Source organism: Chaetodon auriga, chromosome 2 (assembly GCF_051107435.1).
Source record: "Chaetodon auriga isolate fChaAug3 chromosome 2, fChaAug3.hap1, whole genome shotgun sequence".
NCBI classification, from domain to species: Eukaryota; Metazoa; Chordata; class Actinopteri; order Chaetodontiformes; family Chaetodontidae; genus Chaetodon; species Chaetodon auriga.
The window spans coordinates 8,376,843-8,402,869 of record NC_135075.1 but is presented as its reverse complement, the minus strand read 5'-3'; the positions used below and the strand labels follow the sequence as shown (position 1 = coordinate 8,402,869).

Sequence of the window (26,027 nt, the reverse complement as noted above, 5' to 3'; positions counted from 1 at the left end):
TTGATTCAGATTCCACAAGTATTGCTAATAAATGACCAGGATGATCATATCATATATTCTCTACCATGACTGATGTACTCGATGCACAAGTGCAAGCTGCAGTATTATTCACTGTGTTATCTGCTGCTAGCTGTACTGGCTCTGTGCATGCAGAGGCCTATATGCCACTTTTCCATACCAGGAGGAATTGTATAGATGGGGTGAACAGCAGCTAGGTAACAGTGTGTTATAGATTTAGACAGGCCTTTCCATTTCGAGATGCAAAGAAACAGCTTTGCTCATCCGTTTCTAACTGAGCTATTCAAATCATATTCAAAGCTCTGGTGTAACACCACAAAATAGCCGGGACAGCAGAGTAACCCTAAGCTAAAGCCTAAACTAAATGTGCTATTGGCACCTTAAAGAAATACAAGTGGACTTTGTCAAATAAACAGCTACAAATAATTAAGAATGCATCGGCCGCATGTTGCACTGTTGGTATTATTTTAAAAAACACTTATTTAATAGTTTCCACATTACATAGGATATCACATTTACAAATTTGCACTTCAATCGCAGATCATTTATGAGTTAAGTTATAACTTTAAGCCAAAATATTTATAGTCAAGTCAGTTTTATTTATACAGCCCAATATCATAAACTCCCCCAAAAACCCCTTTAGTGGGGGAAAAATAGAAGGTATTGCAAGGATATGCTTAATCCTACCACATGTTGAAGTCCCACCTCTCTTATTAAGGCCAGTGTTAACCAGAAGCAAATGTACCAGAACTAAATCCTAACATCCCTGTTGAGTATTAATAGCACACTTAAGCTATTTAAAAAGTCTGTATCACAGGGAGCTATAACGCAGCATTTTAAACCTCGCTTCTTTCTCTCGGATCTGAGTGGCTGATATTTGAAGTGAAGTGAGTGTGTGTGTGTGTGTAAGTGTGTGTGTGTGTGTGTGTGTGTGTGTGTGTGTGTGTGTGTGTGTGTGTGTGTTCAAATTCAGGTTGATTGCATGCAAGTCGCATGTCTTTGCCTTTTTTTTTAATGTATTCACACAAAGCTTTGAGAGATCACGCTAGACTGTAAATGCACCTTTCATCACTTTGTGTGCAGTAAGATAACTCTGCTTTATTGGTGTTTCAAGTGTTACTCTCATCTGGAAATATTGTAAAATTCCACAGATATCATGCTAGTCTTGTTTTGTGAAAAGGAAACAAACTGTCAATTTAAACAATATTTGATTAATCATTACAAGCTCATAAAATACAAACAGGGACTGTTTCTTTGGTATTAAGCAGTTCCAATGAAAACTGTTGACAGCATTATATCGTTTCTTCCCACTAATATATGGGCTGGAAGAACTTCCAAGTTGACTATTTTATGTTAGTTTTTTTATCGCTGAAATAAGATATTGTTTTTTGTGATTTTCCGCATGTACAGGATCAAACAGTCTCCTCGGTTCCCCCCTATATAATAAACCTGTCATGACCAACATGTGTAGAATCACTCAAATGTAATATTCATATCTCTAAAATGCAACACAAGTCACTACATAGAGCATAAATTTCACGCAGGGATGGTGAATATAGTGCACTATATATTAATTAGGCAGTGATGTCACTGTCAGCTCTTAACTGCCTGCTAGCTGGTCTGCTCAGTTACATGCACATTAGGTGTGTCATAATGGATTCAGAGTTTGGTGCCAGACGAGGATTGGATTGTACTTCCTTTTAAAGTTTGTTTAGCAGTTCAAACCAAATTTAAATATTGTGGGACACAAACAGCCGATATACATAAACACAGAAACACTTTCCTGTGTTGCATCATGTGCTTTGATTTTATTTGTCGTCTAGTTTAATTGTGTGAGCCCTAACAAATACATTAATTAACCTGCATGTTTCTCCCATCATTTATCAGTTTTAAGCTGTAAACCCTCTACTAAATACCTGCCCAGGAAAGCCACATACTTCCCAGTTTATTTTCTTCTTTTCTCCATAACCCCAATTGCTCATCCCTGGTAGACAGATGTTCTCCCAGTGCCCCATTTTCTTGATTGGTCCTCTCCTCCACCCTGTGCCCCATGATGGCTGAACCCTGGAGACTCTTGTGTTGGCCGCATTTCTGATGGATGCCAGAGTGGGTATTTTTATCCTGGTTATAGCTCATCAGGTCCCCTGTTCCACTTAGCTTACAGTTACACTGTGTGTACGAAGACAGTGACTACTAATTAGTGAAACATCGTTAACATATTCATATCCTGTGCAGTGATTTTTAGAAGTACTGTTCACCACATCGTTTTTTCCAGTTCAAACAGAGGGTGCAGAGAGACACAACAAGGTCAAATTTGCATATTTCAGTCTCTCAGGAAAATATTGTGTGTTTAAAACTCGTTATTTTTGCTGGACAGCTGAGCAAGTAAACAAGCAAGACTAAATGTCTTGACTGAGTCTCCATTGTTAAAATGTGTATGCGTGACATGAGGTGTGAAGTTTTGGCAGGAAGTTTGGACTGACTGTGGGTGGAATGTCTGAAAGCATCAACAGTGCAAATAAGGTTACCCAGTAGCTGTACCAGATAATCCACTTAGATTCGTTGGTGTTGTTGAGATGCCAGAGAGCTGTCACCTGCTCTGTCTGATTGATAATCCTGCGTCAGTGCGCTTTGTTGGCCATCAGATCTGTACCATTTCATGTTCAAGTCATAAGAAGATGTAATACTTTATTTCACAATATTTTGGCCTAAAGGAGACACAGTAGGAGAGCGCACAGAGCACTGGTTTATCCTGTGGGCTGTATAAATACACTCACTAAATTTTATTGCCACGTTTCCATTAGATTTTAGTATTTCTTGTATTAAAGTGGAAGGTTTTTTTCTCCCCAATAGTGAAGCTAAAGGAAGAGCTTATCACAAACATTTGGATTTGTTTACTGCATATCCAACTTAAGGCAGGTTTACCAACATTGTTATCTGTAAGACTGTCTGCTGGCAGGGAAATTTTTTTATAATTTCGACCTTCTATATGACATTGTATAAAGCAAATGTTTTAGAACCTTTGGAGAGGATGGCTGACTACCATTCGTACTGATGGAGTCAAGGGTATTATATAATATGTTTAGTGTTCTAAAGCAAGCTCAGGAGTATCTGTGGCCTGACTGGTTAAGACTTATCGAGTCTTGTTTTTATCTGAATTTGTGTCGTATTTACTGCTTTCCATCCCAAACTGATTCATCAACTTTGAATTTGCACTCCATTTGGCCTGAGAGTTACACAAGCTCTTTTTTTGTTACACATGAGATGAAACAAGTGGTGAGCTGTTACTGATAACACAGTGAATGTAAAGGTGTTTTCACAGAGTGCTAAAGTGCTATAAAGAGTTCTGTCTATTTTCCCATTATAAATGTTACCAAAGTTACATTTAGCCACAGTCTTACTGTTGTCTTTCGAATTGCACCTCTTTTAGATTCGGCAAGGCAATCTGGAATTTATTGAGCGAGACTAATACTACATGATGAGGTTTGCTTCTTCATCTTTCTCCTCTTCTCTTCTCTCCTCAGACTGCCTTTTCAGACTGTGTCCTATGAACAGGTACTCAGCACAGAAACAGTTCTGGAAGGCGGCAAAACCTGGTGGCAACAGCACCACTGACACAGTCCTCCTCAACAAACTCCATGTATGTGCCCTGTACATCTTCATTTGCCTGCTCTTTGACTTTTAGCACGGTGAAAATAAGGATCAGTGTATATGTGACATAAATTAGTGACATATGTAGCATCACTCCTTCCTGAAATTGTATTTTTCAAGTGTGTGAGTGTTTGCTCGAGCATCTCTGCTCCCTGCTCTGTGTTTTAGCATGCTGCTGACCTGGAGAAGAAGCAGAATGAGTCTGAAAATCGCAAGCTGCTGGGAACAGTCATCCAATATGGAAATGTCATTCAGGTGCGTTCAGGAACCTCTGAGATAAGGTGCTTTGGTTAATAGAACTGCAGCTCCATGTACGATGCTGTGTGCTTGATAAAACTGACTGCAATTCTGTTTTAATCAGAGAACAGTTTTAAATAATTGCCACTGCACAAAGGTGTGCTATTACGTTGTCTCTTGTAATGTCTTATCTTGCTTTGCTCATTGCCCAGGAATGGTTTGCACACAGGTATGAGATCACCTGAAACCAAGAATAGCCATGCATTCCTGCTCTATGACATACACAAGAGAGCCAGTGCCTGCAGTTGCGGATGTCCTAGTTGCAGAGTACTGTCATTCCAATAATAAAATGAGCACCAGTTGGTTCCTGGATTTGGAAATAATTTTAAACATAGATTTCAGAAATTGTCCTTACAAGAGTGGTCTAACTTTGTCACATATGATATACTATGAAAAGCAGGGAGGTGCAAGTGTCACTGGTTGCAAACTCACTGGTTCTAACTCCATATATCATGTTGTAGGATTAAGTTTGGCCCCAAAAATATACAGAGCTTATATGATTCCAGTCTAGTTGGTAATAGATTGTTTGTGACAGCGCTGGGAACTGCTGATTAAATGGGTGAACCACCAGAGGTCATGAGAAGCATTTAAGGATGAGGGTTTTTGAGTACTTAAATGATTTTGAGAAGAAATAAAGACACCAAACAGTTCTTGAGATGCATATTTTCAGTGAAGTGTTCCCTTGAGTCCAGTTGTGCCAGACTGTGACATAGTTCCATCTTTGTTTCAGCTTCTGTCGTTCTTTCCACTGTTTGCATTATGTCATTGACATTAGCAATGTGTCTTACCACCATAAAGTGCTGTTTCTTGTTTTGCCAACAGTTGCTACACTTGAAAAGCAATAAATACTTGACAGTGAACAAGCGCCTACCTGCACTGTTGGAGAAAAATGCCATGAGAGTGACTCTGGACTCAGCGGGAAATGAGGGATCCTGGTTCTACATCCAGCCCTTCTACAAGCTGCGATCCCTGGGAGACAGTGTGGGTAGAGTGGGGTGTGGGATTCAAGCTAATTATGCTACATTACTGTTCACAGGGTTTGAAACCAGAAGATGATGGATCAGTTGCATAGATGTTGGATACACAAGGCATTAAGGAGGATGAAGGCCATATTTGTGACTGTGTAGTTTGATAAGAAGTTTGTAATGATGAAAGAAAACACTAAATAATAACAAATGAATTATGTAGCATTTGTTTAATACCTTTTCATCATTTATTTGAGAGATGAATTAAAGCAGAGCCCAGCATATATACAAAGGTTGTTCTGTTCTTTTGTGCCTCCAGAGGGAGCTGCACGAAATATTACAAATTGCCTCACATAATGTCACTTGAGTGTGGCGTTAGAAAGAAGTGATCTGAGATGGGGAGTCTGTCGAAGCTGCAGGAGTGCAGTCCTTGAATTGGTAGAACGGTCTTTTAAGGATCTGAGATATGGTGCTATGGACACATGAACCGTTGTAGATCCGGCTGCAGTTTCTGCTAGTGGCTGATGGAAGCTGAGAGAGTTAAGATTTGCTAATTAAGTTATACTTTATTAATTCCTTGGGGGAAATTAGTGCAGGGGACCAACTCCTGTTTTGAGACCAGCGTCTTGGTGAAGGCAGAGGAAAGAGTGACAATGAGAACATTAAAGTTTCACAGACTTCTCACAATTACACAGAATACCCATCACTTATCATTCCCTCACATGTACATTATTTGATCAGGTCACAGGACTGAAACAAACATAAAGCCTGTGTAAGATCTAAGTGTTTAGTTTAAATCCCTTTCTCACATCAAGAGGTAGTATTTTTTCAGCTGCCTACCAGCATTCTGTGGATCTCCTCCAGGGTTCATCTTAAAGTGTGTGCTCTCAGAACTGTGAGCAAACACAAACAAGTGACTGACGATTAAAACTTATTTACTGATGCTTGCTGCTTATGTCAACACATATTTCTCAGTGGTTAGTGAGTGATGCTCAGGGTCAGGGATACACTTCAGTCCTTCTCTGTCTGATCCAGTCATTTCACACACAATATGGTCCACAACTCCCCCTAGTGTCTGTCTGGAGGCTAGCATGATCCAGAGTAACCAGATCTCTTCCGTACCTACGTGTGAAGTAAGGGAATTGCAGTGTTGAGGAATGATGGCTAATATCTTGGGACGTGACACACTTATGCTTTTGAATTTAAATGGGGTCCTCAGTCCCACACAGTTGCCCTCAGACCACCTATATGTCTTCTTGTTTCAAGATTTTCTATTGCCCTTCACTCAATGAGAGTGTATTCAAAGATGCTAGTTGAAAAAGACTCTTATATTTTAGTCAGTATTTCACTACGGTATCACTTCTTGTATCTGAGTGACAGTAGCTGATTCCTTTTGATTTTAGTTCATTTCTCCCAATCAAAAACTCATTTGAATGCAGTATGTTCTGTGTATTTATATTGCCCCTGCAGGTGGTGATTGGAGATAAAGTGGTCCTTAACCCTGTGAATGCAGGACAGCCTCTACACGCCAGCAGTCACCAGCTAGTTGACAACCCAGGATGCAATGAGGTACATGAACACTTGTTGCCTGACAGGACTGTACACTAGATAAGACACAAGAAGGTTCTACACTGACTTCATTAAAGTGGAAAACGAGGTTTAAACCCTGCATTGTATAATAATGATAAAAATTCTTGATGAAATTACATGTTCCAACCTTTAAGTTTCTCTGGTTTGTTGACACACCTCTGTCTTCTGCCTTCCAGGTTAATTCTGTAAATTGTAACACGAGCTGGAAAGTTGTTCTGTTCATGAAATGGAGTGACAACAAGGAAACAATACTCAAAGGGGTAGGTACCCTCAGGATTGCCTGAAGTAATCAGTGTTCACAGATATGTTTGTGAAAAGCAGCTTCATTAACTGGCTGCAAAGCAGACGAGTTAGATCACGTTAAACATGGTAAAAAAATAAATAAAATAAATAATGCAAGTCTGTGTAATGTCGCCAATGTATGTGTGTGTGTGTGTGTTTGTGTGTGATGGCAGGGTGATGTAGTCCGGTTGTTCCATGCAGAGCAGGAGAAGTTCCTCACATGTGACGACCACAGGAAGAAGCAGTATGTCTTTCTCAGGACTACTGGCCGTCAGTCCGCCACTTCTGCCACCAGCAGCAAAGCACTGTGGGAAGTAGAGGTTAGCGCAACAAGTTCTCGAGATAAAAGCTGATTCACTTTTTGTTTTTTTAGGTCATTGCGCTTTTACTAGGCTTTTAGTTATCTGGTAAATAAAAGCACAGCGCCCTAACCATGGAAGAGAGAAAGCATTAAGTTGTATATTTGGCTTTAGTGCTACAGAAATAATCTAAGATAAGTAATGCAGCTTTGTACCAATTTGACATGGGACTTTTTTATGCCTTCTGTTCCATTGCTATTACCAGGTGGTCCACCATGACCCATGTAGGGGAGGTGCAGGCTACTGGAACAGCCTGTTCAGGTTTAAACACTTGGCCACAGGGTGTTATTTGGCTGCTGAGATGGGTGAGGTGTGTCTCAACTTCTTTACTTTTTTATCTCACACTGTTATAATTCTGTCCCTGCCTTTCATATGTGTGTATCACTGTGGATCTGATACAGGTCAACCCCAACTCCAAAAAAGTTGGGACACTGTAAAACGTAAATAAAAACAGACTGCAATCATAACTGTGTTTACCGACAAGAGTTCCTGAGCTCATGTATTAATCTCCTTTATACAATCATGTGTTCACAAAGTGGTGAACCTCTCTCCATCCTTGCTTGTGAACGACTGAGCCTTTCCAGGATGCCCCTTTCATACCTTTCATTCATTTTTTCAAATGTGTCGCTGCATCAAAAGTTCTGTTTACTTATGTTTTACTTCGCATCCCGACTTTTTGAATTGGGGTTGTAGAATAAAGTCCAGTTTTAATTAGCAATGTGCTCTGACATGGTTGGTCTGGAGACATACAGGTAAATTGGATGGCTGGTGCAGTTTGAAATAAATGCTGCTGAGGAGGATATTTGACATGGAGGTGTGTTTCTCAGGTGAATCCAGACTTTGAGGAGGAGAGTGCTGAGCAGAGGTCCTCGGTAAGACTTCATCTCCTCTCCTCTGAGTACTTTGCAATGTCACACTAGTTGCCCCACTGCTGTTGATCTAATCTGTTCAATTCTTTGCTGGATCTTGGCTCTCTTCAGGTGGTGGACTTTACACCTTTTAATTTCCAGGTACTGTCATGCAATCTTGATATAGCTGCAGTGAAAAAAAAAAAATCATTGTCATATCTGCACATACTGCCTTGGCTCCTTTGTTGTTCAATTTCTCTTTCGCCACCCTTAATCATCAATAACTCTTTTATCTGAGTTGTATGTGTTTTCATCATAGTAGCAGTAGATTACCACAGGGTGTCACCATACCATCATTTCAATTAATGTGACTCACTGAAAATCACCTTTAGGTGGCAGTGTTACACATACCAACCCTAACAGGGATGTTGTGTGTACCTGTAGTTCTCAGCTATGTGCCATCAAGGCCCAACAATCTGTAGTAATGACTGAAGTGTATTTCATTTTTTCATTGGTGACTAGTAGGTTATCGTGGAAACATGCATATTCCTTGGCCTCATCCTGACTGAGCAACAATAGCATATTTTATCAGTCATCTTTATGTGTTTTGCCAGCGTCACTTCAGTTTGTAGCCAGTGCTTTGCTCCCTCACTGCATGCTTTCTTGCTCTAGCTGGATGCAGATAATGAGGCATTACGAGGTCGTCTGCGAGCTCCACAGGAGAAGATCATGTACACTTTGGTGCCTGTTCCCGACGGCATGGACATCTCATCCATCTTTGAACTGGACCCTACCACTCTGAGAGGGGGGGATTCCATGGTGCCCAGGTATAATATGTTGTATACGCACACTCCAGTCATACAGTGCCTCTTCTGGCTGGCCCGGATTTAGTTGAAATTTACATAATATCACAGAGGTAGAACATGACCTAAGGACATCGTAAGATACAGATGTGATGACCTAACTACAGAGTGAAAAAGTGGTGCTTTGTAAATGTAAAAGTGCAACGGTCTTGTTAGATACTCGCATCATCAGTGTGAACATGCTTGAGACTGTGATGTCAAGACTTCACAGCTAAAATGTCAGAGACAGAGATATTTTCAGAGACCCTTCAGGGGGAACGCACTTCTGCCCTGTGAAGGAAAAAGTAGCATCAGGTTTGCTGGAAAATATGGGGGGAAATGGGTGGAATGACAAATATCTCAACACCACGTTGTCAACAAACAAGACCGCAGTGATGTCAAGAATACAACGAATCAAACTGTGCCGTAGTAAACATTTGACTCATGTGTGGAGTTGAGGGGGAAACAGTATGGAACATTACAGAGGGCAGTTTCTGAGATAACAAGCTGTTTTGCAGCTATGGACAAGGACAGTTTTTATTATGTCTGGGTTGCCAGCTGTTGGGTCTGGTCATTTATTGACTTGTCTTTTGTGTTTGGTTGAAGTACAGACAGCAGGGGAGGACTGTTTGGAAGAGCATGATCATAAAGTATCATTGGGATATTTTATTTAAGATTTGCTTTTTTTAAGGCATCAAAAGTTGATTAGTTCTGTGGCTTTTAACTGGGTAGATATTTGGCTTCTGTGCAGACTTTACATATGTGGTTAATACAGTATTGTTAGTGATTCCTAAGATATCGTGCCTCTAAAGTGGAATGTCAAATAATCAGGTAATACTGGTCACATTTGCATGCTGGTATGTTCCTAGCCAAGGAAAGTCCCACCATGGCATGAAACAGGAAGCCATTGTCATCAGGCTAAGAGTAGGCATGGATAGTGGGCACGAGAAGGGAAAAAACTGCATTTCAAAATGCCCTGTGAGACACTTGCAATGTGTCTGAGCTCAAACCACAAACTAGGGGTTGTGTAGACACTGAGTAAGCCTTCACACACATAATCTGGCAGATCAGTGTTTTATCAGGATCTGCTTTTTGCTTTCAGGTTAGTTTGAAATGATCCATACTGAAACAGCAAAAACTCACAGTTTTAGTTTTTTAATTCTGTGATATGTCACGTTCTTTTTAATTATGTGCTAATTTTAGGTTGACCGTACATCTCTAATGAGTTTTTTTTTTCTTTTATTCTTGTTGACAGTACAGTGTGGGGGGAACTCTATAGTTCTAAAATTAGAAATTAAATGAATTTAGATTAGAAACAATAGTACGTTTGTCCCTGTCACTGAACAGCAGACAAACACAGAGACTCTCCAGCCTGTGTCAAAGCCTCTATTGTGTCACATCAGGTGTGTGTCTGCATGCTACAGGCTACGACTGCTAGCACCTCCCATTCCTACCCGAAATAACCCTGTCCCTTAAACTTTAGCCAGGGGACTAATTAATACCTGCCAGAACCGGTACACAAAGGTAAGCCTGTTAGCTTTAGTAGGTGTTTATGTAATGCCTGCCAAGAATATGACGACAGTACGGTCTGCTGTCTGTGCTGAAGGCCTAACAGGTTTCACACACACACCAACTCTTAAACACGTGCAGCGGTAATGAAAGACGCAGTTGGCTCAGAATTTACTATGAGTAAAGGTTTAGTGCCTAATGGAGGAGAGATGATACTGTGCAGGTCACTACTGGCTAATCTGTAATCCCACGTTGTGAGCAGTCTCTTCCCTGCCATGGAAGTTTGTTTACAAATATCGCTTGCTTGGTACTTCTGAGGCACAAGGATAGACATGTTTACACCGACTCACTACTTTATTACGTGCACCTGTCGAAGACGGTGTGCAATAAATCCTACGCTTGTGTTGCTTGTAATCTTTTCTTTGGTTGTTTTTGTTGGCACCATTTCAGGGCGGTGTTGATTTATGATCATTTCATCATCATTTATGAGGCCTTAAGAAAAGGTGGTGGAGTGTGAGACTGTGTTATAATATCCTGTTCCCCTCATGTATGTAAATGTGATGTTCATCATGTTCTAATTACAATATTTCAAGTCTGAAGTGAAGGTTTAGGAGTTGGTTACGTGTAAGTGGAAAACCACTAGGTGGAGACAGTCATGTCATCATCATGTCTTGTCATGACTCTTATTGCATGTCGTTGTGGTACCCTCAGAATACAGTTGGTCCTGTCAAGGCTTGTAGCTGCTGACCTTTAAAACACACACACACACACACACACACACACACACACACACACACACACACACACAGATAAAGCAGCAAAAGAGTTTTTTTTGTTTTTTTTTTACAGAGTAGACCTACAGACACGCAAATGGTGAGAGAGAGAGAGAAAAAGAGGATATGACATACGTGCTGTCAACCTGTATCAGTCGTTCTAATCAAAGTGTATCATCATCAGTCTCATCTAAATATACTGCTGCTACTTGCTTCTCGTAGTTTTCTTCCTCTTGTTCAGGTTTATGCACATTCATTTGTTCTGAGTATGGTGCTAGAGAAAAGGCTCTGGGATCAATAAAATCAAAAGGTTTTATTCTCCAAGGAGCATAAATGCACTCCTTCTTAATGATCCTGTTAAAGCCCCTTAAATTCATTTTGGGATTAGTTCCTCATAAACAGGGATGTAAATGGTGCAGAAACAATGCTCTGGTAACAATCAGTGTTTTACTAAGGAACAATGTAGATTCTTGGCCATCCTGGCCAAGCCAAAATAAATTCACCTGCAAAAAGGCCATTCAGATTGAGGATCAAACATGTAATTTCTCCTCAGATTTCCAAAGCACTATGACATTTTGTCCTGTGCCTTTTAGCCTCATCTATTGTCTTAATATCTCAGACAGTTTCCTCTGTTACTTCTAGGAGCTCCTATGTGAGGCTAAGACACTTGTGCACCAACACATGGGTTCACAGCACCAATAACCCCATTGACAAAGAGGAGGAGAAACCTGTTATGTTAAGGGTGAGTGGGTGATGTTCTGGTCAAGACATATAGCATGGCTGGGTTTTCTGAACAGAGCAACTGAAACCAATTCATTATTCCAGATTGGAACATCAGCGGTAAAAGAGGACAAGGAAGCGTTTGCCATTGTACCAGTGCCACCAGCAGAAGTACGTGATTTAGACTTTGCCAATGATGCGAGTAAAGTGTTGGCATCCATCGCCGGCAAGCTTGAAAAAGGCACCATTACACAAAATGAAAGAAGGTATGTTGGGACAAATATCAGCTGCAGACTTTGAGTGCTGCATTATTATGTGGTGTGTATACTTTGTTACTATGTATGTATTTCTGAATACCTAGAGGAAGGAAACCCATATATCACTGAAGTAGCTGCTTCTGGTAAAGCAGCCTGTAATGTTTCCATTTGACTTGTACACTTGCATATGTACTCTCTTCAGGTTTGTGACTAAGCTCCTGGAAGATCTAGTTTTCTTTGTGGTGGACATCCCCAACAGTGGTCAGGATGTTTTAGAGATCATGGTTAACAAACCGAACAGAGAAAGACAGAAACTCATGAGAGAGCAGAATATCCTGAAGCAGGTTTGTCTTCAACCTCAGAGACTGTATTTACACTGATTTAAAGTTTATGATTAACTACATTTTGGGTATTAAAATTCTCTTTTTCAGATTTTCAAACTTCTCCAAGCCCCTTTCACAGACAGTGGTGATGGTCCCATGCTGCGACTGGAGGAGCTTGGAGACCAGCGCCACGCTCCATTTAGGCATATTTGCAGGCTTTGTTACAGAGTGTTACGCCATTCCCAGCAGGATTACAGGAAGAACCAAGTAGGTGGACACCACGACTTCACTCTGACCCCTATTACCAAGACCTTTTCTTTGCAGTAAACATCCCTTCTTCATTTCTCTTTGCAGGAATACATAGCCAAACAATTCCGCTTCATGCAGAAGCAGATAGGATATGATGTGCTGGCAGAAGACACAATAACAGCTCTACTCCACAATAACCGGAAGCTGCTGGAGAAACATATCACCGCTGCTGAAATAGACACATTTGTCACTCTAGTGAGGAAGAACCGGGAACCGAGGTGAGGCCCACAGGAAGGGGGAGGGCCTGGCTGGCATCAAGAAGCAGCTGGGGCCAGTTGGGGTCAGATTTGTTTTATGTAACAGCTGCTAAGGAGTGTAAATTTATGTAAATATATTCAGATGTGTGCAGAGGAGTATGAGTGGAACTGCTTGTGCATGACCTTGGCACTGCAGGTAATTTGCTGACAGTGTGTGTTTGTGTTGTGTTAAAGTCCTGTCAGGTGCTGTTAATGACATTTGAATAAATTTGGTTCACAAGACTGGACAAAGAAGGCTCTCACAGTTTTCACCTGAATAGTAGAAAGAGTGGGAGCAAAACAAGGCATTGTATTTTAACTTTGTATACTTTCTGACGTACACCTGCAATATAACCTGACATTGACCATGTGGATCTCTCAGCTGCCCCACTGTCTTTGAAAAATGAATGAAAATGTAATTTATTTGCAGGTTTTTGGACTACCTCTCAGATCTCTGCGTGTCCATGCAAAAGTCAATCCCTGTGACACAGGAGCTTATCTGCAATGCGGTACTGGACCCTACCAATGCTGACATCCTCATCGAAACCAAGTTAGCTTCTCATTTTTCTTAATTATTAGAATTCATGGAAATCTGACACAAGCATTGAGAAATAATATTTCTGCTGTTCACCAGATTGGTCCTGTCGAGGTTTGAGATTGAGACGACATCAAATGGAGAGAGTCCGGTGGAGGCAGAAGATGAAGAGGAGGTCTGGCTGTTCTGGAAAGACAATTGTAAGGAGGTCCGAAGTAAGAGCATCAGGGAGTTGGCCCAGGATGCGAAGGAGGGCCAAAAGGAAGACCAGGAGGTGGTCAGCTACTACAGGTGAGGTGTCTTTAATTTGATGTATGAAAACGTAAACACTGACTTATTTTAACATTAATCTGAATGGAATGATGGTGAGGTGATGTAGTGCGGTAGAATCCAAAACAATCACATCTCTTATTCAAATTCAGGCAGGTATAAACTTTGAATTTCAAGTTCAAGTGTAATTTTTAAATATTGTTACTAAAAAACAGATATCTGACCAAACTACAGTGTTCTGCCCTTATTTTTAAGTATGTAACTACAAAACTTGTTGAAAAATAGTAACGCCACACTGACATAAAATGATATTCAAGAATACTAAATATGACAACAGCTCAGTTCTGAAAATAACAGACACTGCTCTGATAATTCTTAACTCTTATAATATTTCCTCACAGGTGCCAACTGAACCTCTTTGCCCGGATGTGCCTGGACCGTCAGTACCTGGCCATCAACAAGATCTCCGGTCAGCTGGATGTGGATTTGATCCTGCGCTGTATGTCTGATGAGGACCTGCCCTTTGACCTGCGGGCGTCTTTCTGCCGCCTTATGCTGCACATGCACGTGGACCGTGACCCTCAGGAGCAGGTCACACCTGTCAAATATGCCCGTCTTTGGTCTGAGATTCCCTCTAAGATCGCTATTGATGAGTGAGTTTGTCTCAAATATACTTTAAATTGACTTGTATTGTCATTCCCAAGATGCCACAGAATCTCTAAGATGTGATTCTAATTATGCAGCTATGACAACGATGGCACCACCAGAGATGAGATCAAAGAGCGGTTCTGCCTCACAATGGATTTTGTGGAGAACTACCTGAGAGAGGTGGTGTCGCAAAATATTCCCTTCTCTGACAAGGAGAAAAACAAGCTTACTTTTGAGGTAATGCCTCTTTCTGGATGATGTGAACAGTTGTCACGTTGGTTTTTATTCAATTAGAAGTCATGGTTTTGCATTTTCTTGTTCTTGTAGGTGGTGAACCTGGCAAGGAACCTCATATACTTTGGTTTCTACAACTTTAGCGACCTGCTGCGACTGACAAAGATCTTACTGAACATTTTAGATTGTGTCCACGTCAGCACCATTTACCCCATCAACAAGATGGAGAAGGAAGAGGAAAGCAAAGGTAAACATTCATTTCCTTAGGCTTGACTCCTGCTACTTAACATCAGGGAAGAATGTTTTCCTTTACTGCTTTGGATGTTGTATCGCCATACACAGGGAGTCAAGATTGTTATCATTTTTTTTTCCATTAGTCTTGAACTTTTCTTACAAACACATCATTCACAGACTGATTTATTCAATTAAATTTGAGTTGAAGAACAGAATGACCAGAAACTGAATTTGACACACAGTAGTTGTTGGTGTGTTAACTATGGGTTGCAAAGTTTTGTAACTCAGTCAGATGTTTTTGAATACATTTTAAATATGACTCTTAACCATTTTACAAAGTATTAATATGTTCATATACATTTTAATGGGTAATTCACTATGGCCTCTCATATCCAAAGTGAAAGCAATTAAAATAATTCCTCACAAATATCCCTTAATTTCTGCAGATTTGACTGTTATTATTGATCTGTTTCTGCATATACTGTAGCTGGCAGTAATGTGATGAAGTCCATTCATGGAGTCGGGGAGTTGATGACCCAGGTAGTGCTGCGAGGAGGGGGCTTGTTGCCCACCACACCAACTCATCAGCCAGAGGGAGATGTTGTTAAAACACAGACTGAGCCAGAGAGGGAGGACATCATGGTCATGGACACTAAGCTGAAGGTCATTGAGATTCTACAGGTGGGACATCAAGAAACTGGTTCTTCCTGGAAAGCAAGCATTTTGTTTTTTTTTTTATATGCATTCTAACTTTTTGTCTTTTCTTGTAGTTTATTTTGAATGTACGTCTAGACTACAGGATTTCCTGCCTGCTTTGTATTTTCAAACGTGAGTTTGATGAGAACAACCCACAAGCAGACAACACTGCCAGTCAGAATGGAACCAATAATGTCACAGGTCAGATGCCAGGTATGATGCCACTTTTTTACAGCGGACATCAAGGGTTGTCATAGCAGATAAAACGGATATAATTAATAACATAAACAACGAGCGCATTCCAGGGTCCTGATACTGTGCATGCTGACTCACTCTCATGTTCTTGGAAGACCTGATGGAACCATTTTTTGTTAACAAAATTTGTGTCACCTTTGCTTTCCCTGCTATGACAAAATGTCTGCTGCGGCCTATTAAAAGGCCTGATATCAGGAAGTCAATGTTATTTTTTAACGTGTTGTATCATATAAATGTTGAACTTTTTTATTAACTCCAGGAAACCTTGACTTTGAAAACATTGAAGAACAGGCAGAGGGGATTTTTGGAGGAAGGTAAGCTTGCTAGTCTTTTCTAAAGCCTTTTCTGAAGCCAGATAAAGCAAGATAAAGTTTGTTTAGATTCTGCTCCAATTACTTTTTAGTGAGGAGAACACTCCACTGGACCTGGATGACCACGGAGGTCGTACCTTCCTCAGAGTCCTGCTGCACTTGACCATGCATGATTACCCTCCTCTCGTGTCTGGAGCGCTTCACCTGCTCTTCAGACATTTCAGCCAGAGGCAGGAGGTCCTCATGGCCTTCAAACAAGTAGGCATTTCCCCTCAGATACTTCATTATAACATCTGATGTGCACACGTCTGGGCTAGCACTTCATAAGTTCACAAGTGCAAAACCAGTAGTCACAGAAAGTTAGGATTTCTGTGATTTTACGTTGATGCAAGTTTACATTCTGCACCTAAATTTAGGTCCAGCTGCTGGTGACCAGCCAAGATGTGGATAACTACAAGCAGATCAAGTCAGATCTGGACCAGCTGCGTTCTATTGTGGAGAAGTCCGAACTGTGGGTTTATAAGAGGCAGGGAGAAGATGGGATGGATGGAGATGGACCTTCAGAGTCTGACAACAAAAAGAAGGTACAGTTGACGAGAACATGAAAATAAAAAACATTTGCTCAACTGGTGAAGAGAAGTTCATTAAAAGCTGAATATGCCTCAGATTATAGATTATATTTGTTTTCATCTCCTAGGATGTCATGTTCTAAGTCTTAAAGGACCTTTCCTCCTTATTGCTTTTTGTCATACAGGGAGACTCTCCTGGTTCAGACAAGAAGAAGACGGAAAGCACCAGCAGTTACAACTACAGGGTTGTAAAAGAGGTACGCTCATTTCTATTTTAATATTGTATTTTCATCTTTGTGATCTGTTGGCTGTGATTAAAATCCTCCTGCTGTGTGTGGTCAGATCCTACTGCGTCTCAGTAAGCTGTGTGTCCAGGAGGGCAGCTCAGGGAAGAAGAGTAAGAAACAGCAGCAAAGGCTGCTGAGGAACATGGGAGCTCACTGTGTGGTGCTGGAGCTCCTACAGATCCCCTACGAGAAGGTGCGACACTGCAACTGAATATTGTAAAATGATATGGAAGCTTTAAAGCTCTGCATAGCTTTTCCATATTTGCAGGTCCCCATTAGTGTAATGTAGGTAAAAAGGAAGCCTGACTCTGTGTTATGTGCATTAGGGCGAGGATGTCCGAATGCAGGAGATCATGAAACTCGCTCACGAGTTCCTGCAGAATTTCTGTGCAGGGAATCAGCAGAATCAGGCTCTTCTCCACAAGCACATCAACCTGTTTCTGAACCCAGGGGTGAGTCGTACATCTCAGGTTTACTCCAAGGAGTCAATGTCTACAGTCGTGATACAGTTCAGTTTCCAAAATACTATCTTTTGGGAAATAAATCTGCAATGCACCTGTTGTTATTCATTTTCACAGACTGTCCTTCTTGTCCCCTCTTTTTCCAACTCTATCAGATCCTCGAGGCAGTCACCATGCAGCACATCTTCATGAATAACTTCCAGCTGTGCAGCGAGATCAACGAGCGAGTGGTTCAGCACTTTGTCCACTGCACTGAGACTCATGGTCGACATGTCCAGTATCTCAAGTTCCTGCAGACCATTGTGAAGGCAGAGAACAAGTTTATCAAGAAGTGTCAGGACATTGTCATGGCTGAGGTCAGTTCTGTAGTCTTCATAACAGATGAAAGAAAGTTAGTAATGCTACTAATACGTACTACAGGAGAGATAGTGATTCCAAATCAAGCAGAAAGATGGTTTTGGTAATATCAATGAAAACAGTGGTGATGCTACTGGTAATATGAGGGTCTAGGATGCTGACAGTAATTGTGACTGACTTGATTTACTGTAATAACAAGATCTCTGTGCCCTCTCTTGTGACCCCCTACCACTCAGCTGGTAAACTCAGGCGAGGACGTCCTGGTCTTCTACAATGATCGTGCCTCCTTCCAGACTCTAGTGCAGATGATGCGCTCAGAGAGGGACCGCATGGATGAAAACAGCCCTCTCATGTACCACATCCATCTGGTTGAACTTCTGGCTGTCTGCACTGAGGGCAAGAATGTGTACACTGAGATCAAGTGTAACTCCCTGCTGCCGCTGGATGATATTGTCCGGGTCGTCACCCATGAAGACTGTATCCCTGAGGTGTGAAGAATGACTTTCATTTGTTTGTCTTCAGCTAAATTGTGTCTGTACTGTACTTTTCTGAACTGATAATGAGCATTAACCTGCACCAGGTTGATAAGTAGAGAAAAGATGACCATGAGCAGTTCCGTTCTTTTTCAAAAGAAGCCATTTCTGAGACAATTTTGTAAGACATTATTTCTTTTCACACTAAACAAGAAGTGATAGAGGCCAGAGGTGAATTGCCGCACTTGGTTTCAGCTAATAGCAGGTCGCAAGTAGTTTAGCTGATAGGCTGCACTCCAGTCAACTAAAAACCATGCAGTGTTATGTTACAACTTTCTTGTGAGAGAGTTATTATCTAGCATAATAATGTCATGGGTGGTTTTGTGGCCCACATTAAACCAGAAATCAGAGTTTGCTTCAAATGGCAATTGTTTTGTCAAAGATTGATGCCCAGATATGTGATACAGTGCTTTCAAAATATTTATCTACAGAGTCTACATGATGAAGCCCTGTTGGCACAGACTTTCTGTCTAAAATCAATAGTTTGTTTTCTTTGTGTAGTTTTGAAACCACTCAACCACAAGTGTCTGATTAGTGTCACCATTGCAAAACAGGGTTTCAGTTTACTGCAGTGGATGGCACTCAAAACATGATAAACATTTCCAGCATGTTGTTGAATACATGCCCCTAAAACATCAGACAGTTCTTGAGAACGACAGGGGTCCCACCTTAAACTATGTGGGTGTTCCAGGTAGTAATAAATGAAGATGATATAAACAGATGATAACATGTAGCCTCTAACCCTGATAGTAAAAATGTATGCTACATACATGCCGTGTGACAGACGTGCATGTTTACAGCAGGTGTTTGGAATATAGTGTCTGTCCGTGGATCGCCAGTCCACCTGACAAATTTGCCTTATTAAGTTTGTTTGCATCCTAATAGGTGAAGATTGCCTACATCAACTTCCTGAACCACTGCTATGTCGATACAGAGGTGGAGATGAAGGAGATTTATACCTCCAACCATATGTGGAAGCTGTTTGAGAACTTCCTGGTGGACATTTGTAGGGTAAGGCCACAATGTATTTCACATCTGAAAGTGAGGCAGATGATGTGATCAGTGGGTGGAGAATGCTGTCCTGCTTTATTATATCATAGGTTTGGGTGATTATGGCAACACAGCATGCAGTGTCTTACCTGTTGCCCTCATGCAGGAAGTGTGATCCAGTGGCTGTGCGTCATGCTAATAGCTTTTCTGTCCTTGCCTAGGTGTGCAACAACACCAGTGACAGGAAGCATGCGGACACCACGCTGGAGCGTTATGTAACGGAGACGGTCATGAGCATTGTCACATGTTTCTTTAGCTCTCCTTTCTCTGACCAGAGCACAAGCCTGCAGGTAATTTGGACTATGGAGCATATCAGTTGTCAGATCATTCAATTGAATCATGTGCATGCTTGAGTTGAGATGTTTGACAGTGAGAAACCATGCTCACCTACCTCTACATAGACTGTAAAATATGATTCTCCTCTCTGCATAGATGGCACGCCATATGTATGTAAGTAATGGTGACTCTCCCCCACATTTTGTTTCCCAACCCTTGGGTGTTCATCAACAGGCTCTAAATGTTAAGAAGTACCTTCACTGTGTGGGTTTTCACGTTTTCAGAGCTTAGTCAGCACACAGAATCTGTTGTTCTCAGATCTGTGGGTGTGTTGCACAAGGTTTTACTGGGACATGGTGTTGATGATGTACTAACGCAACGTGGTCACTCCGCTTCTTAGACCTTGATGTAATGGTGTCCTGATGCCCACGAGTTTTCCAATAAACCATGACCAATGCCTTCTATAGACAGCCAAATCCCTTGTGCAGTGACTTTGTGACGTACAGTAGTATTACATGCCCACTTGACACCACGTTGTTATCTGGAGTTGTTTTGTTCCACTTGGCCCCAGTAGAAAATTTTGATTTTCTTCGATGTAAGCCTCTGCACATGCTCTGATGTCTGCTTACTGAAGTTTTCCAAACATCACGATCCTTTTTTTCTTGCAACAGGCCGCCATACTTGGAAAGATAACAGAGGTATTTATTGTACTCTAGGGCTGTGGCCAGCTGATAGTTTGCTCTTTCATCGTGGTGGTAGAAATAAGTTGTACTCTCTGTGAAACACTGGTTTGGTGTGATGTGTTGGGACTGCACATACTACAAACAGTTGCTGTAAAAAGTCCTATAGTATCCTCACATTGACATCTTTAGCACTAATTGGGTTAAGAGTTCAGCCTAGTCAGGGACCACCATAGTCACTTTGTTGGTTATTAAATTACTGCTCAGGTCTATCCTGAACAGCACATGTTTTCCTCTTGTTCCTCACTCTCTTTCATGGTGATTTTTTTCTTATCATTTGCTCTTTCTCTGTCTTACAGACTCGTCAGCCAGTATTTGTACAGCTGCTTCAGGGAGTGTTCAGGGTATACCACTGTAACTGGCTTAACCCCGTTCAGAAGGCCTCAGTGGAGGCTTGTATTAAAGTACTCTCAGACGTGGGTAAGATACTGGCTTAACACCAACCTCCGGTCTCTGTTAATACTTCAGAAAGGGCAGTGTGGTGTTTGTTAAAAGCATTAAATAGAAATATCTATATTCTCACCTTTCCCCAGCTAAGAGCAGAGCTATTGCCATCCCAGTGGACTTGGACAGTCAGGTGAACAACTTGTTTGTCAAGTCCAACAATGTTGTGCAGAAGAGCATCCTCAGCTGGAGACTCTCTGCTAAGAACACCTCCAGACGAGACTCAGGCCTGACTACCTCCAAAGACTACAGAAACATCATTGAGCGCCTACAGGTCGGTAGTTAGTAATGCTGTATTTTAAAAATGATTATGTAAAAGCATGTAAAATGATTAAACTGGTGGGAAGGCAACTGTAATTAAAATTTTCTTTCAAATGCATTTTTGTATATCTGTATATCTCTCTGTCAGCTGTGTGCATAATGCAGGCCAGGTGATGGAGGAGAATGGGAAGTAGTACTGGCTTTATAAAGTGCATTAGCGAGACACCTAATGGCAGAGTGGTACAGGACACAAAGTTCTGTCAGTAAAGGAAATTTGGTCGTCTGTGCTGTCGTCAGTCTGGCAGGAGTTTGAATTGGAATAAAGAAGGTGCAAGGGTTTTAAACCACCAACTGTACAGCATTCACATGCAGCTTTTCTTGTTTTTGTCTGAAGTGCTATGATACATGACCAAATAGTAGCCCTATGTTCTAATGAGTAAATCTTTAAAATTTCCTCCTGGAGAAATGCCTAAAAATCCAAACTAAAAGCCATACAAAAAGATCAAAAGTCAGGCTTAGTTAACAATGTCAAAACAGCTCATCATTGTTTTATTTTACTGATCATTTATGGTATTTGGGACATTTTTATTCAACCACAAGAAAAATACAAACCCACTTAAAGGTACACTAACACAGGACACGCAGGAGTGAGGGTCAGGATATAATATGTTGCTTGTTTTTTAGTGATGTAGTGCTTTTTAAACCATTCACCGATTGTGAATTCTTTTTTTATGCATGTGCCATTTGTTTATTTATTCTGAAGCTGAAGGCTGAGCTCTTATCAGCACATAGATAAAGAAAAGTGGGCCTATCAAGACTCCTACCAGTGTCATCAGCAACATATCGAGAGTGATCTAATTCTTTTGGTAATCGTCATGCAAACAAAATACTGTAGACATGGTTTCTACTTAAATTCTGGGAAAAGTAAAGTGTTGTTAGTCATAAACCAAGCTGTTACACCCTATTTTCTGGTTACGCATGACTCAGTATTCACTGGAAGTTTGAAAAATCTCTGACCTGTCTGGACCAGTACAGCTGTTATCTCTACTTACACAGGAAACCTAGAGGCTTGCCTCAAAAATATCTGCTGTTTTTAATGAAGTAAGCAATTCCAAGTCCAAGACCATCCCACTTATGACATTGTTGCAGAGTTTCCCAAGATTGTTTTGGGTCAATCACCAGCCCATTCCCAGACAGAGAGCAATGCATTTCCTATTTGTCCTTTCCGTTTATTGAAGGAATTTGTCTGAATGTGTGCTCCAACACTTTTCATTGCCTGTAATTGTTTTTCACCTCCTTATGGCCCTTTTGTTCTCCCACTCACTAGACAGCCCACACAGCACTGACCAAAGTCATCATGATGCAACATCACTTATTTGTATATTTTCATATGAGATGTGACAGAAAGTGTGTTGAGAAGTGGGATGTGGTGGAGCATCATACATATGGTTTGCGTTGTTTAACTACAGTATGTCATGTACTGGATGTGTTTCTCTTACATTCATTCATAAGGCTACGGTATCTGGCAGACATTTTGAGGTTGATCGCAGCTGGATTCTGTGGATGAAAAAACTGATGTGATTGCATGTACAGAAGATATTGTGAGATGTATAAGTCAGAAGCTGGAATGTCCGAGGAGAATCCTTTAACCCTGCATAACAGACGAGCTAATCTGAATCTCTTAATGATGCAATGAACTCTCAGAAATATTAGCTCCTATAATAATATGATAAGTTGGTTCACAGAAAATCAAACGTTCAGGACTAACAAATACTCAAGACTGTTGTTTTATTTGGCGTGTCAATGTGGACATTTAAGTCTAAGCCTGTGAACTCATCGCAGAATTTTAGTCTTCAGTCTTTCGTAGTAAAATTACAGTTTCTGATTGTGCTCTGGCTGTATTTCACTATACTCTGTAGGACATTGTGTCCGCACTGGAGGACCGTCTGAGGCCGCTGGTGCAAGCTGAGCTCTCAGTGCTGGTGGATGTCCTCCATCGTCCAGAGCTCCTCTTTCCTGAGAACACAGAAGCTCGCAAGAAATGTGAAAGTGGAGGATTCATATCAAAGTAAGTCTAAATCTCTAACCACCAAGGTGTCTTTGTATGTTCTAGGCTTAGAGAACATTTATGTTTCTTATTCATTTGCTTTTATACTATTTATGTATAGAATACCTTCAGATACAATGTGTTCTTTGTGTTGTGTTGTGTTTTTGTCACACATCTGGATCTCTACAGTCACACTCCACATCTTGAGACAGGCGGGGGGGGTTAACTTGGCTGTTCTGTGATTGCAGAAGGTTTGGTTTGGGCCACCTCAGAGGAAGTGCTGACTGAGAGGCTCAAATGGGCCAGCCAGCGCCCGTATTTGGGTTTAACTCAAAACAGAACTATGTGCAAATACATTTCGTTTTTGCTTTTGAGCTCCCTGATATGAATGCACCAGAAAGCCTGCTGCCTCTTCTAACCAGTCTGTCCAATTTTAGGAAAAACGAAGTGAGATGCTCCAGAAATTGCTCTGTAATAGTTAAAAATATCCATCAAATGTAATAAATATTCTTGAACATGAATATGAAATGAGGGAATTTAAATTTTTTATGTTGTTTTGTTGTTGTTGTTGTTGGATTATAAGGAACCTGGCGGCACACACAAAGCCGTTTTTGGTGCTGGGATTATTCTACTACAGTAGTTTGCTTTAAAGGTGTGTCAACCTGCACTAGCTCTGGGGAGTCATCAGTCTCTCTATAGGTCTCTGAGAGTTCAAAAACATCTTCCTTCGTGTTGAGAAGCTTCCCAATAGCATTGTGGTTTCCTGTCATTTTCATTTACATCCAGGACATCTAAATGTGCTGTCTGCCTCTTATGCTCCGAGTGTGTCGTTATGAGCTAAAAGAAGACCACTGTAATATGTTTGATTTTCACAGAAGTCGTGCTGTGGTCAGTTGTGCAGTTAGGTAGTTTGAGAACTGTGGATTTCATCAAAAAGTGTATGTCCTCACTTTTCTTTCTCTCCCCCTGACCAGACTGATCAAACACACCAAGCAGTTGTTGGAGGAGAATGAGGAGCGTCTGTGCATCAAAGTACTGCAGACACTGAGGGAAATGATGACAAAAGACCGGGGCTATGGGGAGAAGGTATGTACCTTCTGTGTTCCTCTTTCTCATCTTCTGCTTGTTGTCGTGCCCAAGATTCACCCACACATGAAATAAAACACTGTTCTGACATCTCAGAATACAGTGTCCCTGTCCCAATGCACCACACTTACTGGAACATATAAGATCAAAAAACGAAACAATAAAAGAGGAGGCTGCGCTCTGCTTGGTTGCCTCTGGAGCCTGCAAAACACGCTGAAAAGGAAAAAATCCATACGGATGTCGTTAAGTCTTGTCTTTGAAGTCGCTGCAGCCAGGGCCGTTTATGGCTACTCTGTGTCATGTCAAGTTTTATGTTTTGGCAAACACTGGTATGTTTAATGAAAAATAGATCCTCTCATTGCCTTCTTTCCAAAGCACCTTAACGAACAGCAAGTCCAAATGATGGAAGCAATGAATATCAGCATTATTAACACTATTAACAGTGTGCGTGCCTTGACTCTCACTCAACCATTTGACACAACATCCATTACTAATAACATCACTGGCTGCCATTGACCTCCTGTACTTATCTCTAATCGATTGCTTCAACTCTGTCAGCTTGTTTCAACAATGACAGCAGTAAGTCTTTACAGGGAAAAACCATAGACTGTATATAAAGGTGGACTACATGTCTCCACTGTGTCCCACTGTACAAAAATGAAGCAAAGATAGATGCATATGTTGCCATCTTGCCTTGGTGACTTCACTTCAGTCTGCGCAGTAGTGATCGAGGTGTGGAGCCACGGTATCGAGGTCCTACCCAAACACCCGCCTGATTAAATCGCGAGCATGTACGAGCTGTCAATCATGATGTCACACCCCCTTTTATAGCAATCAAATAATTAATTACATTCAAATTTATCAGAAAAAGTCAAACTTGAACATACAATGCTGATTCTCAAAAAGCTGGGATGCTATGTAAAATATAAATAAATACAGACTGACAGAACTGTGTTTACTGTGTTTATCAAGAACATATGCCAATTTGTTCCTGAGCCCATGTATTAATCTCCTTTATTCAATCATGTCTTCCTCAAAGTGGTGAACCTCGCTCCATCCTTGCTTGTGAACGACTGAGCCTTTCCAGGATGCCCCTTTCATACCCAATCATGATACTATCACCTGTTACCAATGAACCAGTTTACCTGTGGAATCTTCCAAACAGGTGTTTTTGGAGTATTCCACGACTTTCCCAGACTTTTGTTGTTCCTGTTCTAACTTGTTTGAAACAATTAAGCATTATTATTTACAAAAAACAATGAAGGTGATGAGGTCAAACATGAAATAGATTGTATTTGTAGTGTTTCCAATTGTCAAAAAGGATTAGCAAATGATCACGTTTTACACACCGTCCCAGTTTTTTGGAATTCGGGTTGTACAATAGCCTGATAAGAACTACCTAAGATGAGAGAAGCCATGCTTGGGGAAAAATGTATTTGATTTGTGCTTTGATTTTTTTTGATTTGGCCCATGTCCCATTCACTGACATGCTAATATGGAGGGGGCGGGGTTTATGACATCGACTCAGCCAGCCACCAGGGGGCAATCAAGATGTTGTGACTTTTGGGGAGCTATCATGCCATCCATCTTTAAATACAGTCAGTGGATGAAAAGCAGTCAACCCACTACTAGAATTCAGATTTTGATAATGAAATTGAAGGCATTGTTTTCACTTTTGATGCAATGCAATATGTTTCAAAGGTATTTGTGGAGTTTCTGCCCCCTAGAAGCGCTATAGAGCATGTTTTTAAGAG

The 26,027-nt window shown here is 41.0% G+C and overlaps 1 protein-coding gene across 11 annotated transcripts in view; it reads left to right on the top strand.

Annotated features, from left to right (window-relative positions):
• The window catches only part of itpr1b (inositol 1,4,5-trisphosphate receptor, type 1b), an 83,580-nt gene that overhangs the window by 10,762 nt on the left and 46,791 nt on the right, over nt 1–26,027 (top strand). For 4 of the 11 annotated variants that reach the window (XM_076752555.1, XM_076752547.1, XM_076752529.1 and 1 more), the window contains exons 4-39: nt 3,543–3,658; nt 3,838–3,924; nt 4,789–4,947; nt 6,402–6,500; nt 6,698–6,781; nt 6,977–7,123; nt 7,368–7,472; nt 7,990–8,034; nt 8,143–8,172; nt 8,683–8,837; nt 11,777–11,876; nt 11,960–12,120; nt 12,314–12,455; nt 12,543–12,701; nt 12,789–12,961; nt 13,410–13,529; nt 13,614–13,805; nt 14,186–14,437; nt 14,528–14,669; nt 14,760–14,913; nt 15,388–15,581; nt 15,671–15,809; nt 16,111–16,165; nt 16,255–16,420; nt 16,579–16,746; nt 16,917–16,988; nt 17,074–17,211; nt 17,345–17,470; nt 17,635–17,835; nt 18,073–18,324; nt 19,255–19,380; nt 19,581–19,709; nt 20,735–20,855; nt 20,969–21,153; nt 23,060–23,208; nt 24,162–24,273. In XM_076752555.1, the coding sequence (XP_076608670.1) occupies nt 3,543–3,658; nt 3,838–3,924; nt 4,789–4,947; nt 6,402–6,500; nt 6,698–6,781; nt 6,977–7,123; nt 7,368–7,472; nt 7,990–8,034; nt 8,143–8,172; nt 8,683–8,837; nt 11,777–11,876; nt 11,960–12,120; nt 12,314–12,455; nt 12,543–12,701; nt 12,789–12,961; nt 13,410–13,529; nt 13,614–13,805; nt 14,186–14,437; nt 14,528–14,669; nt 14,760–14,913; nt 15,388–15,581; nt 15,671–15,809; nt 16,111–16,165; nt 16,255–16,420; nt 16,579–16,746; nt 16,917–16,988; nt 17,074–17,211; nt 17,345–17,470; nt 17,635–17,835; nt 18,073–18,324; nt 19,255–19,380; nt 19,581–19,709; nt 20,735–20,855; nt 20,969–21,153; nt 23,060–23,208; nt 24,162–24,273 (4,955 nt within the window). Of the gene's footprint in view, nt 1–3,542; nt 3,659–3,837; nt 3,925–4,788; nt 4,948–6,401; nt 6,501–6,697; nt 6,782–6,976; nt 7,124–7,367; nt 7,473–7,989; nt 8,035–8,142; nt 8,173–8,682; nt 8,838–11,776; nt 11,877–11,959; nt 12,121–12,313; nt 12,456–12,542; nt 12,702–12,788; nt 12,962–13,409; nt 13,530–13,613; nt 13,806–14,185; nt 14,438–14,527; nt 14,670–14,759; nt 14,914–15,387; nt 15,582–15,670; nt 15,810–16,110; nt 16,166–16,254; nt 16,421–16,578; nt 16,747–16,916; nt 16,989–17,073; nt 17,212–17,344; nt 17,471–17,634; nt 17,836–18,072; nt 18,325–19,254; nt 19,381–19,580; nt 19,710–19,851; nt 19,870–20,366; nt 20,394–20,734; nt 20,856–20,968; nt 21,154–23,059; nt 23,209–24,161; nt 24,274–26,027 lie in introns of all 11 variants that reach the window. The other 7 variants (XM_076752564.1, XM_076752580.1, XM_076752539.1 and 4 more) reach the window with 3 other exon arrangements.